The 14,526-nt window shown below is 43.9% G+C and overlaps 1 protein-coding gene across 2 annotated transcripts; it reads right to left on the reverse strand.

Moving 5' to 3' along the window:
* Positions 1 to 8,328: 8,328 nt before the first annotated feature.
* Positions 8,329 to 12,354, reverse strand: BHLHE40 (basic helix-loop-helix family member e40). 2 transcript variants are annotated; one of them, XM_075321600.1, is made up of 5 exons: positions 12,120 to 12,354; positions 11,439 to 11,508; positions 10,937 to 11,047; positions 10,031 to 10,142; positions 8,329 to 9,828 (listed from the first exon to the last, which is right to left on the reverse strand). In XM_075321600.1, the coding sequence occupies exons 1-5, from the start codon at positions 12,182 to 12,184 to the stop codon at positions 9,089 to 9,091; spliced, it is 1,098 nt and encodes a 365-aa protein (XP_075177715.1). In that variant the 5' UTR covers positions 12,185 to 12,354; the 3' UTR covers positions 8,329 to 9,088. The 2 variants fall into 2 exon arrangements, with proteins under 2 accessions (XP_075177715.1, XP_075177716.1); XM_075321601.1 differs by having other exon boundaries at positions 10,937 to 11,044; positions 12,120 to 12,350.
* Positions 12,355 to 14,526: the final 2,172 nt, after the last annotated feature.

Consider the following 14,526-nt stretch of genomic DNA (forward strand, 5'->3'; position numbering starts at 1 on the left):
CGTCGCTGTGACCGGCGTACCGCCTCCTTTCTAAGGGGGCGGTCCGTTCAGCGTCACAGCGACGTCACTAAGTGGCCGCCCAGTGAAAGCGGAGGGGCGGAAATGAGCGGGACGAACATCCCGCCCATCTCCTTCCTTCCGCATTGTGGCCGGCGGCAGGTAAGGAGATGTTCCTCGTTCCTACGGGGGTCACACACAGTGATGTGTGCTGCCGCAGGAACGAGGAACAACAACGGCAAAGCGATAGTAGCGATAATTGGTAGCGGACCCCCATGTCAACAAGGAGCGATTTTGGACGTTTTTGCAACGATCCAAAATCGCTCCTTGGAGTCACACATTACAAGATCGCTCCTGCGGCCGGATGTGCGTCACAAAATCCGTGACCCCAACGAGATCGCTGTAGCAAAATTGTAGCGTGTAAAGCCCGCTTTAAGCAGTACAAATTCACCAGTACTTTCACCAGTCCAGGCACTGTTCGAGATTCAGTCACGGGGGTGGCGCCGACTCGGCTTTAGTCACCACTCTGTGTATGGAGAGCGGCATCTGTAACCGCGCCCCCATACTGACTGACAGCCACATCATTAAAACCAGCTGTCAGTCAGTGCAGGGGGGCGCAGTTATAGCTGATGCTCTCCATGCACAGAGTAGTGACTGAAACTGCGCCGCCCCCCATGACTAACTCGAGCAGTGGGGGGGGAGGGATTTCTTTTCCTCCCGTCAGCGGGGTTCACTGTGCAGGTTCTAAATTTTAGTAACCTGCAGATTAACCTCGTATGTATGTTGCATGTTAACAGTGACTATGCTTGGTTTGAGCAGTCATTCTGTGCTGACAGAGTTCTTTTAAAAGAGGCCATCAATGTTTGATCGGTGGGAGTGCATCACCCGCCATACCCGCCAATCAGCTCTTTGTGGTGTTGGTAACGGCCAGATCTGCCCGGTTGCAGAGCTGCACAGCACAGCTCCGTGAAATGCACAGTGGTTGTGGCCGAGTACTGCACATACGCCCCTTATTCATATCAATAGGAGGCGGATGTGCCGTAGGTGGCCACGACCACTGTACAGTTCATGGAGATGTGCAGCTCTATAACCGAACAGATCCAGTCAAGAAAACGAACAGACGATTATGGGGGTGCTGGGTATCACTTTCAATGATCAGACATTGATCAGGTCTTTTAAGAATGGGCCATGACTGATAAAGTCCTGGACAACCTATTTAAAGGGAACCTGTCAGGTTCCCTATGTCCTCCAACCCAGCAGCATTGATCCCTGTCTGCTAAAAGTCCCTACCTAATGAGCCCTGTATAATGCTATTCACTAATATTAATGTTTAAAAAATGACTTATAACCCTCGCTTTCCCTTTATTATATAGGACCTTGACTAGTCGCACCGGCGTTGTTTCCCCAGACTAGTTGGCCCTCTTTCCATTTTATCACACCCCTGTGGGCATGATAACATGATTCCCAAGAGCCGGCACCAGCTCCTGGAAATCTTGCACATGCGCACAGCTTACTTTGGCAGTGTCATTGCACCTCAGAAGCACGGTAGACGCTTCCCGGCTTTATTATGCACACTGCGCATGACCGGAAGGTAGGAAGACGTGTACATTAGCCGTCTTCCATCATGCGCATTGCACCTAATGAAGCCGGGAAGTGTTCACCGTGCTTCTGAGGCACAATGACTCTGCCACAGTAAGCTGTGCGCATGATTTCCAAGAGCTGGTGCCAGCTCGTGGAAAATCATGGTATCATGCCCACAGGGGTGGGATAACATGGAAAGAGGGCCGACTAGTCTGGGAAACTAACACCCTTGCAACTCGTCAAGGCCCTAATTAGCATAGGGACGGCGATGTTTATAAGTCGTTACATTTAAACCCTCATATTTGTAAATAGAGTTATACAGGGCTGGTTAGGGAGGGAATTTGGGCAGACAGGGGTCAATGCTGCTGGGTTGGAGGGCATAGGAGACCTGTCAGGTTCCCTTTAAGCTCACAGAGGATTGACCCCGCTAGTTTGCTACAATATATCAGTTCAGGCTTTGAGCACACAGAATTTGTCTTCCTGGATAGTTTGCTACAATGTACAGTCAGGGCCAGAAATATTTGGACAGTGACACAAGTTTTGTTATTTTAGCTGTTTACAAAAATATGTTCAGAAATACAATTATATATATAATATGGGTTGAAAGTGCACACTCCCAGCTGCAATATGAGAGTTTTCACATCCAAATCGGAGAAAGGGTTTAGGAATCATAGCTCTGTAATGCATAGCCTCCTCTTTTTCAAGGGACCAAAAGTAATTGGACAAGGGACTCTAAGGGCTGCAATTAACTCTGAAGGCGTCTCCCTCGTTAACCTGTAATCAATGAAGTAGTTGAAAGGTCTGGGGTTGATTACAGGTGTGTGGTTTTGCATTTGGAAGCTGTTGCTGTGACCAGACAACATACGGTCTAAGGAACTCTCAATTGAGGTGAAGCAGAACATCCTGAGGCTGAAAAAAAAGAAAAAATCCATCAGAGAGATAGCAGACATGCTTGGAGTAGCAAAATCAACAGTCGGGTACATTCTGAGAAAAAAGGAATTGACTGGTGAGCTTGGGAACTCAAAAAGGCCTGGGCGTCCACGGATGACAACAGTGGTGGATGATTGCCGCATACTTTCTTTGGTGAAGAAGAACCCGTTCACAACATCAACTGAAGTCCAGAACACTCTCAGTGAAGTAGGTGTATCTGTCTCTAAGTCAACAGTAAAGAGAAGACTCCATGAAAGTAAATACAAAGGGTTCACATCTAGATGCAAACCATTCATCAATTCCAAAAATAGGCCAGAGTTAAATTTGCTGAAAAACACCTCATGAAGCCAGCTCAGGTCTGGAAAAGTATTCTATGGACAGATGAGACAAAGATCAACCTGTACCAGAATGATGGGAAGAAAAAAGTTTGGAGAAGAAAGGGAACGGCACATGATCCAAGGCACACCACATCCTCTGTAAAACATGGTGGAGGCAACGTGATGGCATGGGCGTGCATGGCTTTCAATGGCACTGGGTCACTTGTGTTTATTGATGACATAACAGCAGACAAGAGTAGCCGGATGAATTCTGAAGTGTACCGGGATATACTTTCAGCCCAGATTCAGCCAAATGCCACAAAGTTGATCGGACGGCGCTTCATAATACGGATGGACAATGACCCCAAGCATACAGCCAAAGCTACCCAGGAGTTCATGAGTGCAAAAAAGTGGAACATTCTGCACTGGCCAAGTCAATCACCAGATCTTAACCCAATTGAGCATGCATTTCACTTGCTCAAATCCAGACTTAAGACGGAAAGACCCACAAACAAGCAAGACCTGAAGGCTGCGGCTGTAAAGGCCTGGCAAAGCATTAAGAAGGAGGAAACCCAGCGTTTGGTGATGTCCATGGGTTCCAGACTTAAGGCAGTGATTGCCTCCAAAGGATTCGCAACAAAATATTGAAAATAAAAATATTTTGTTTGGGTTTGGTTTATTTGTCCAATTACTTTTGACCTCCTAAAATGTGGAGTGTTTGTAAAGAAATGTGTACAATTCCTACAATTTCTATCAGATATTTTTGTTCAAACCTTCAAATTAAACGTTACAATCTGCACTTGAATTCTGTTGTAGAGGTTTCATTTCAAATCCAATGTGGTGGCATGCAGAGCCCAACTCGCGAAAATTGTGTCACTGTCCAAATATTTCTGGACCTAACTGTATCTGTGACGCACTGGCAAAACCAGGTAGTCACACAATAGTCCCGCCACATAACACTTTCCTTCACCTAGGTCACATACAGCCGACCTGAAACCCTAGTCACCCCCCTCAGGGCAAGATAGGCACACCAGTGGGCGGGACCAGGCGGTTAGGAAACGCCCACCTAGGGGTCTAGACAGCCCGGGGCGGGAAAACAGTCAGTCTGAACCAGATTAAGTTTGGAGTTCAAGTTGAGAGGAGTGTGTGCTGGAGCTAGGTGTAGCTCCAGCGGAGGAGACGTTAAAGTTGAATGGTGCCAGGGTCAGAGCCCTGGTACCTTGCCTGGGTGGCAGACGGTGGTCTCCGTCCGCAGGAGACGGGAAGACGGCTCGGCAGATCCGAGGAGGACCGGGATAGGGTTGGAGCCCGCCAGTACCGACCGGAAACCGTGCACAGATGGGGTACTCGGACCCTGAAGCCAGGACTGGAACTAACAGCCTAGCTAATCAACCGATTGAGGGCAGGATTATAGGTCCTGTCCCAACCAAACTCCCGAAAGAAGACAACTACCCACAGAGAGGGATAGGGCAACCGCCAGGGGCCATAGATCCCACGGATCAGCGTCAGCGGGCACGGCTCTTCAGGCACACAGAAAGCCGGGAGCGAACTCCCGTGTTCCACACTGGGAAGTCTAAAAACACAACCACAACTAGTGCAGAGGAAAAGACGGTGACCACCAGCCCGGGTGAGGGACCAGAGTACAACCGGCCGCGACGGCCGGCCACCAGCACCTTGGTTTACCAAAAGACTTGTGTGATTCATTTAATTGTGAGTAACCAAACATCCCCTGGTCCATCCGGGTGTGCAAGTCCCTGCCATCGCCATACCCTGCACAGAGACACTGGGCCCTGGGGCAACCATCCCTACCAACAGAGGGGTTAACATCCGGCTGCCATTACATCTTCCCCGGGTATCCCACAACAGCAGCGGTGGTGCCACACTTCACCACACACCGTGGGTGGCGTCACGAACCGAATACGGCCGAGGCCGTACAACTACGTCCCCCTTTTCATTCGGCGTGTCCGCGTGACCCCCGGGGAACGGAGGATCCCTCAAGCCACACAGCAGGTCCGGATCCGAGCAGCGCCGGCTGCTGCTGGCACGGGGGCGGCACACCCCATTCCAGAAGTCCAGGCTCTATATCCGTGACTGCGGATTGACCCTGCTAATAGTTTGCTACAATGTATCAGGGCAGATAAATGTATCAGTGCAGGCGGTTGCGCTCACAGAGGATTGGCGCCCTGAAGGGGTTAAGCGCTGCGTTTCCAGACATGTGCTGTGGTGTGCTGGGAGGAATGCTGTGTGAGATATCAGCTGCATGTGCTGTGTGGAGTGTTTGGGTGTAGAGAGACAGATATGAGGGGGCGAGGCGAAGACTATGTGACGAGACAGGATTCCCACACACAGAGGCCTCTCCACTGCTGAATCATTGTGCAGACTCCCCTCACACAGAGGAAGTGTCTCAGCCAGGGCTGGGGGAGGGGGCGAGGTCACGGGAACCCCATCACCCTGCTGGTGGGCGCAGTGCCAAGGCTGTCTCCCAGAGCTGTGCCCATACAGGGCGAGAGACAGCCGGGATCTGCACATGCTCACGTTTCATGAATGAGAGAGAAAGGTTAAAGACAGGGAACAGCCTGTTACTGGAGGCACATGCCACCCGCACACCTGCCCTGTGCCCAGCATAGCCTCAGCTCCTGGCACAGCCGCCTGCCTAATGTAACAGACACCGGCATGCAGGGGCAGCCAAGGTAGCGCACTCTGTTTACCAGTCACGTACGCACAAACCCACGCGATCGCTTACCGAGACGCCCGGGTTAACCCTTTACGCAACTTCATGTGCTGCGCTAGGCTGAGGTCACATGTCTGGTAATCACCCATCTGTAATGTATCCATTAAACTCAAACTCATATAATACTCCCCCCTATGTACAAGAATATAACTACTATAATACAGTCCCCTATGTACAAGAATATAACTACTATAATACTGCCCCTATGTGCAAGAATATAACTACTATAATACAGTCCCCTATGTACAGGAATATAACTACTATAATACTGCCCCTATGTACAAGAATATAACTACTATAATACTGCCTCCTATGTACAAGAATATAACTACTATAATACTGCCCTCTATGTACAAGAATATAACTACTATAATACTGCTCCTATGTACAGGAATATAACTACTATAATACTGCCCCTATGTGCAAGAATATAACTACTATAATACAGTCCCCTATGTACAGGAATATAACTACTATAATACTGCCCCTATGTACAAGAATATAACTACTATAATACTGCCCCCTATATACTAGAATATAACTCCCTATATACTAGAATATAACTAGTATAATACTGCTCTTATGTACAAGAATATAACTACTTGTACATAGGGGCAGTATTATAGTAGGTAGTTATATTCTTGTACATAAGAGCAGTATTATAGAATATAACTGTTATAATACTGCCCCCTATGTACAAGAATATAACTACTATGATACTTCCGCCTATATACAAGGATATAATTACTATAATGCTGCCTCCTATGTATAAGAATATAACTACCATAATACTGCCCCCTATGTACAAGAATATAATTACTATAATACTGCCCCTGTGTACAAGAAATATAACTACTATAATACTGCTCCTATGCACAAGAATATAACTACTATATTACTGCTTCCTATATACAAGAATATAACTACTATGATACTGCCCCCTATGTACAAGAATATAACTATTATAATACTGCCCCTGTGTACAAGAATATAATTACTATAATACTGCCCCTGTGTACAAGAATATAACTACTATATTACTGCTTCCTATATACAAGAATATAACTACTATGATACTGCCCCCTATGTACAAGAATATAACTATTATAATACTGCCCCTGTGTACAAGAATATAATTACTATAATACTGCCCCTGTGTACAAGAATATAACTACTATAATACTGCTCCTATATACAAGAATATAACTACTATAATACTACTGCCCCTTATGTACAAGAATATAACTACTATAATACTGCTCCTATGTACAAGAATATAACTACTATAATACTGCTTCCTATATACAAGAATATAACTACTATAATACTGCCCCTATGTACAAGAATATAACTACTATAATACTGCCCCCTATGTACAAGAATATAACTATTATAATACTGCCCCTGTGTACAAGAATATAACTACTATAATACTGCCCTTATGTAAAGGAATATAACTACTATAATACTGCCTCTATGTACATGAATGTAACTACTATAATACTGCTCCTATGTGCAAGAATATAACTACTATAATACTGCTCTCTATGGACAAGAATATAACTACTATAATACTTCCCCCTATGTACAAGAATATAACTACTATAATACTGCCTCCTAGGTACAAGAATATAACTACTATAATACTGCCCCTATGTACAAGAATATAACTACTATAATATTGCCCCATGTAGAAGAATATAACAACTATAATACTGCCTTCTATGTACAAGAATATAACTACTATAATACTGCCCCTATGTAATGGAATATAACTAGTATAATACTGCCCCCTATGTCTAAGAATATTACTAGTATAATACTGCCCCCTATGTACAAGAATATAACTGCTATAATACTGCCCCCTATGTACAAGAATATAACTGCTATAATACTGCCCCCTATGTACAAGAATATAACTACTATAATACTGCTCCTATGTACAAGAATATAACTACTATGATACTTCCGCGGCCTATATACAAGAATATAACTACCATAATACTGCCCCCTATGTATAAGAATATAACTACTATAATACTGCCCCTATGTACAAGAATATAACTAATATAATACTGCCCCTATGTACAAGAATATAACTAATATAATACTGCCGCTATTGAATGTATTGTGGATTGGCTGCATATCCTGTAGAATCTCCTGCACGGTTACACATGGATTTACACGTGTCGGCTAGTTGTCCCCCTCCCTTCTATGAAGTGAGTTCCCTTCTGCAGAGCACAATGTCCATGTCTATAGACTCCTCTCTTGGCTGCAGGACAGCGGAAGGTCCCAGGGAAAGTGCGCACTTGGGAGTGTGAAGTAAAAGGAGTAAGGTGCAAAGAGGGGGGGCAGATTGGAGTGCACAGTGTCAGCAAGCTGCTGTTGAATGCTTGCCAGGCACGTCTCATTCCAGGAAGCAGGGGATACATTTAGCCTCAGGCTTCACATGAAAGCAACATTCGGAAGCCTGACTGTGTCAACATGCACAGGGTGACAGGGAGGTGACACTGTCAAAACAAGTGAAGGGGAACTGAGCTGTCTGCCTGACATCAAAGTGCCAAAAGCTGGCAGCCCCCACTCCTTCACTTAACCCCTCCCTTTCTGGGTTCCTGAGAAAGGACCTATTGTTATATGCACCTGGACTAGTGAGTCACACACCTTGCGTATGTGTCACCCTGACCCCGAGAGAGCAAGGGAGGGGGCGGCATGTTGGACCTGGTCCATTATTACCCTGTACTCGTTCATTTTAGAATATTAAAGGCAACAACGTTTCAACAAATAAAGTTTTTATTTTTATTTTTTATTTTTTCCAAAAAATATTATACTTGACATTTTCCTCCAAGAGTCCGTAAGTGGAGGAAACAGATCTAATATACTAATATAAAGTGCAGGTTACTGGAGCCTCCAACCCCATCCGGTAGGGCGAGGGAAGCGAGGGCTGGCAGGTCGTTGGGGCTGAAAACACTATATAAAGTCTCTTCGAGTTCAGTGCGGCAAGTAAGGTTGGGCCAAACTTGCAAGATCTTGCTTAAACTGGGAGAGGAGTAAGTATCGATCTTCAGTGCCTCAGCTGCTGCAGAACTCCAAGCCCAGGTAACCTCAATTACCAGTCTGAGCATGAATGGAGAGGAACGTCAACAAAGCTTGGACTGCCTTCACTTATGTTGCGCCGGCATTTTCATTGTCTCCACATTCTGCCATTCATGATGCAATAAGCGCTTTCTACACGTCTTGTAATTCCACAGCGTTGGTCAAGAGATGGTCTTCTTTTCCTGTTGGCCACCCCTTAGCGAACCCTGGTCACTAAAGGGCCCTCTGCACACAGTCGGTCACCACCGTGCGGAACCTCATACTGGTCGAGTTCCAGTTTCTTTTGCAGAGTCTTGTACTAGTGGGTCCCAGTTTCTTTCGCAGAGTCTCATACTGGTGGACCCCAGTTTCTTTCGCAGAGTCTCATACTGGGGGTTCCCCAGAATGGTTGTTTGCGTCTATATAGTAGTACAAAGTTTTTTTCTCCTCTCATCCGTCCTCAGTCTTTGGGGTCTGCACCTACCGCGGGTACCTGTTTAAGTGCTTGTAATAAGGCAGAGGAGTCCATGGATGGCATTACTGGGGAGTGAACTTGTGGGACACTATCGTGGCTCAGCAGTCCAGATTGGGATAAACTGGGATATAACATAGGCATAGATCCTGGGTACCAACATTTTTCCAACATGGGCAAATAGGCAGAGGGTGTAGGGGGTATTAAATAAAAGGGGAAACAAAAGGGTGGATGAGTAGAGTAAGACCCCACTGGAGGAAGGTCACTGCTGCCGTATCTAAGATCATCATCTTCCATCTCTAGCCTTGGCCTCTTTTTTGGAATTTCCTCATGTTCCTGCTTGATGATCCTGTCTAATACTGGGGATACTGAGGTGTCATCCTTAATGACACCCCCTTGTTCCTGATTGGAGTCTACTTTATCCACTTCTCCTCCGTACCCACTGTCAGTGTCCGTGTCAGTGCCGCTCTGCTCTCCAGATTGTATGGGGGCAGCGCGTCGAATCACAGGGACACAGTTGGTGGCCTGAGGCTTGAGACTGGGTTTTTCATCCACTTTGGAAACTTTGGAGGGACTGTGGCTGAGATCGGAGGCCACGCGGTGCAGATGAGCGACAAGTTCACGCTTCTCTCCTCCTTGTAAAAATCTCAGAGCTTCTTCTGCACAAAGCTGGAAGCCGGAGCGAAACATCTCCTCGCCTGAGGTTTTGCTGGTCATGGATGAACCACCTGGAAAATGGAGACATCAGATATTAATACTGAAATATAAGATCCCTAAATGGCACTGTGACCCTTCTGCAAAGACTGAAGGTTCAGCCCCATTGAAGAGTCTGGTTCCCACAGCTGGTAGCCACATCAAGGCAAAGCCATGAGGGCCAGTTACCAGGTAGGGCAGACTGTGGTGTAGTATAGGACGGGAAGAGATACTGACCTTTCTGAAGTGTTAGGATCTGCTGCTGCTGTTGCTCGATCAGGTTGGATAAGGATTGCACGTGTTTCAGGGTCAGCTCCAGCACCACGGCTTTTTCCAGATGTCCCAATGTCTGTAAAAAGAAGAGATCAGGTCAACAACCAACTTCTTCCAAGGAAAAGACCTGCCACAACGTCAGACTGCAACTCATCTCAATCCAAGGGGAAAATAGGGAAGACTCCTGATAAGACCATGTCTGACTATAGGACAGCGATATGACTATTTTCTCTCTAAGTAGACCCCCTCCCTTAGTAAACATAACAAAGTTTTGACTCCAGTATGGCCACCATTATAACTTCTACAGAGGTGGTCATCCAACTTTCCTGGACTTTCAAATTAAAATCTGACTAGATGAGGGAGATTTAAGTAAACTGGTCAGTCAAGGGTTTGGAAAGGTTGGTTGACAACCCCTGTAACATCTGGAATGGTAACCATGTTGGTTGTCACCAAGTCCTAATGGTCTCCGAAAAGGATTTTATAACTTGATGACTCTTAGTTCAGTCTTGAAAGACCTTTTAAGTGTCCAGCTATCAACCCCTGGATAGGGAAGATGTCTTCCCTTGCAGAGGAACATGATTTCTTCCATCTAGGATGCAAGCTCTTGGAGCCAGGATATAAAGTTGCACTGGTCCCTGTGAGGTCAGCTCTAAGGATAATGCAATGATTATATAACAGGCGGCCACTAGTCACGAGGCGGCTCCAGTTTCATAATTGCAGGAGCCCAGAGCGTGGTGGTCACATGGGTGCGATGGAGATCCCATGGTCGTCACATGCACCAGCCATGAATACACGTGATGTCATCAGAAAAACAATTTTAATTCTGCAAAATCTTGCGTTATTATCAACACCACAGTCCACGGTCCTTACCGTAAGTTTGAGGTGCTCCGGCAGAAGGTCTTTGAGTTGGGAAATACATTCATTAATCCTGTCTCGTCTTTTCTTCTCGATAAGTCGGTGAGGGAGCTTGTAAGTTTCCTGCTTAGAAAAAAAATGATATGCATGTCACACCAATGTAGGACAGAGGTAGGCAGACTGGAGTGCAGAGCGCCCCCTAGTGTTCAGACTGGAGCACAGTGCAGAGCTGGATTACATGTGATGGTACACGTGAGGCTCTAATCACACACACCCCACAAGGAACATGTAGGCAAACGTGCAGACTGGCTGCACCGTGGAGGGAGCGGGGACACCGTGTACAGCCCAGAAACTATAAAACATAGACACGGACTGAGATAAAACTCCAGATCCCGTGTCACTCATTTTGTAGTTCCACACATATAAAGACACAATGTAACAAACCCTCTCTCACACACACAGTATCAGGTACAATGGACAATCATTAGAGTTGGAAAAGTTCTGCAAAAGTTCTCACCTTGCCCTCCTCACATCGCTTCAGACCTTTCCGGCTTTTGAAGACTGGATACATGTGGGAAAAATCCATCCTATAAGATGACAGAAAGGGACTCGTCAAGAAAATGGAAAACTGCAACAATGTTGCGAAGAACAAAATCTATTTATATAATAATTCTATTAGATATAATGGATACTTTATACCAAGATGATCGCTACCATGTATCATTACAGATCCTATAGATTGTATCAATATCTTGTAGGGTTTGTTAGCAATGTAAACTTACAATATCACCTATATGGAGTGAAATCCTATAGTTGCCAGTAATAGAAATGGCTACAAATTGATTGCAACAATCTATAAGGGCTGTATAGGGTCATGCAATGTTTAAACTGGAAAGTCCTACAGTTCTGCAATTGCTTCCATGAATATTTGTAGGATTCAATACTATAAAGCCTATAGTTACTAACTCGAATCATCGGATACTACACAACCCATATCAATTACTGATCCTACTATCTCTACTTCTATATACTTCATGGTCTAAGTCGCTGTATTTTAGGGAGACCCCATATTTTGTATCTTATTGCCCCTTGCTGTAGGTAAATATTGCAGTCAGTTTGGATACATTTCTTGATGTCACTCCAGATTCCACTCCCATAGGTTTCCATGAACAGATTCCAGACAGAGAAGAGAACTTACCCAGACAAGGAGCCAGATCTTTCCAGACAGGCAGGCGGAGGCTGGGCACTGGGGATTCGCTCCATGCCAACTGAACTTAGATCCACAGAAGTGTAGAGGTGGGCACAGGGTCCATACAGCGGAGGCAGTCTCCTCTGGGCACAGGTGAGGGCTTCAGGTGCAGGGTGTCAGTGAGAGTGAGCAGTGTCTGCTGCTCTGCATGGATATGATGGTGTATGAGCTCCAGCTTCTGGTTAAATGGATGGGAGGGGATGTAGTGTGCTCATTGGTGGGGGCAGTGGTGGTGTGTCCCTCCCTGTGACAGCAGCACGCCCAGTGCCAAGTGAGCCAGCTGCTGCTGCCACTGCTGCTGTCATATGGAGCTCACGTGCTGCTCAATGCTGCATCTGTCCCAGCCAGGAGGAGGGTGTGGAGGGCTGGGAGCGCACACTCACTGCCACCAGACTGCCAGGGACAAAATGTTACTGTAAATACAGCTGCCCTGGTACAGTGTGAGTGCACACACCAACCCGGCCCACTCAGGGGTCTGCACTCATTCCTAGAAAAAATATAGGAAAATATAAAAAAGTATGGGAAAAAAATATACTGCTGATTAAACAGTAGAATAAAAATTAAAAAAAATATACTGCTTATTAAACAGTAGAAATAAAAATTAAAAAAAAATATACTGCTTATTAAACAGTAGAAATAAAAATTAAAAAAAATATACTGCTTATTAAACAGTAGAAATAAAAATTAAAAAAATATACTGCTTATTAAACAGTAGAAATAAAAATTAAAAAAATATATACTGCTGATTAAACAGTAGAAATAAAAATTAAAAAAATATACTGCTTATTAAACAGTAGAAATAAAAATAAAAACAAATAGGCAAAACAAAGTAATACTTCTACTAATAATCAAATAGCTGCAGTTGTAATAAAATAATAGAATCATAAAAACAAAGTAATAATTCTACTACTAATAAAATAAATGCAGTTGTAATAAAATAATAAACATAAAAACAAAGAAATAACAGTAATAAAAAAATAAGCAAAAAAAAGTAATTCCAATAATAAAATAGATTTATTCAAAAATAAAAAAAATATTATTAAACAAAACTCTATAATTAAATAATAAATAATAGTAATAAATTGATATAATAATAATCTGTGAATTGACTATGATGTTTCGATCAGCCTCAGGTAGAAATATACCAAAATATATATATATATATATATATATATATATATATATATATATATATATATATATATAAAAAGATATGTATGTATGTGTGTATGTATATATATATATATATATATATATATATATATATATATATATATATATATATATATATATATATATATATAAAAAATATATATATATACATGAAAAGATATATATGTATATATATATATATATATATATATATATATATATATATATATATACATATATACATATATATATATACACATATATACACATATACATATATATATATATATATTACACACACACACACACACACACACACCCCAAAAGTTTGGACACACCTCATTCAAAGAGTTTTCTTTATTTTCAGGACTCTGAAAATTGTAGATTCACATTGAAGGCATCAAAACTATGAATTAACACATGTGGAATGAAATACTTAAAGTGGGAAACAACTGAAAATATGTCTTATATTCTAGGTTCTTCAAAGTAGCCACGTTTTGCTTTGATTACTGCTTTGCACACTCTTGCCATTCTCTTGATGAGCTTCAAGAGGTAGTCACCGGAAATGGTTTGCCAACAGTCTTGAAGGAGTTCCCAGAGATGCTTAGCACTTGTTGGCCCTTTTGCCTTCACTCTGCGATCCAGCTCACCCCAAACCATCAGAGATCTTGAGCAGAGAGCTCCATCTGTGCACGCACCGACTCCGGGTGCCATTATTTGAAGTCCGCACCGCCGACATTTTCAGGATGGGGCCCGCAGCTCCAGCACAGCATCCGCGGCCCACAGACCCAGCATAGCACAGCGCCCGTTGGGGCGACTCCTGCAACCCCTCTCTACCACCCCCAGTAAGCAGCATTCAAATTTTAAAAGACGCACCCCTCATTTTCATCCCAAATTTTTAAGAGGAAAAGTGCGTCTTATAATCCGAAAAATTCAGTATTTGATCACCAACCAACCTGCGAGAATTTTGCTCTCACAGACCTGTTTTAGAAAAAGTAATAAAGTTCCTACTCTGCACTCATTACCTGTATTAATTGCACCTGTTTGAACCAGTTACCTGTGTAAAAGACACCTGTCCACACACTCAATCACACTCCAACCTCTCCACCATGGTCAAGACCAAAGAGCTGTCTAATAACACTAGGGACAAAATTGGAGAACTCCACAAGGCTGCGATGGGCCACAGGACAATAGGCAAGCAGCT

Source organism: Anomaloglossus baeobatrachus, chromosome 8 (assembly GCF_048569485.1).
Source record: "Anomaloglossus baeobatrachus isolate aAnoBae1 chromosome 8, aAnoBae1.hap1, whole genome shotgun sequence".
In the NCBI taxonomy this organism is placed as follows: Eukaryota; Metazoa; Chordata; class Amphibia; order Anura; family Aromobatidae; genus Anomaloglossus; species Anomaloglossus baeobatrachus.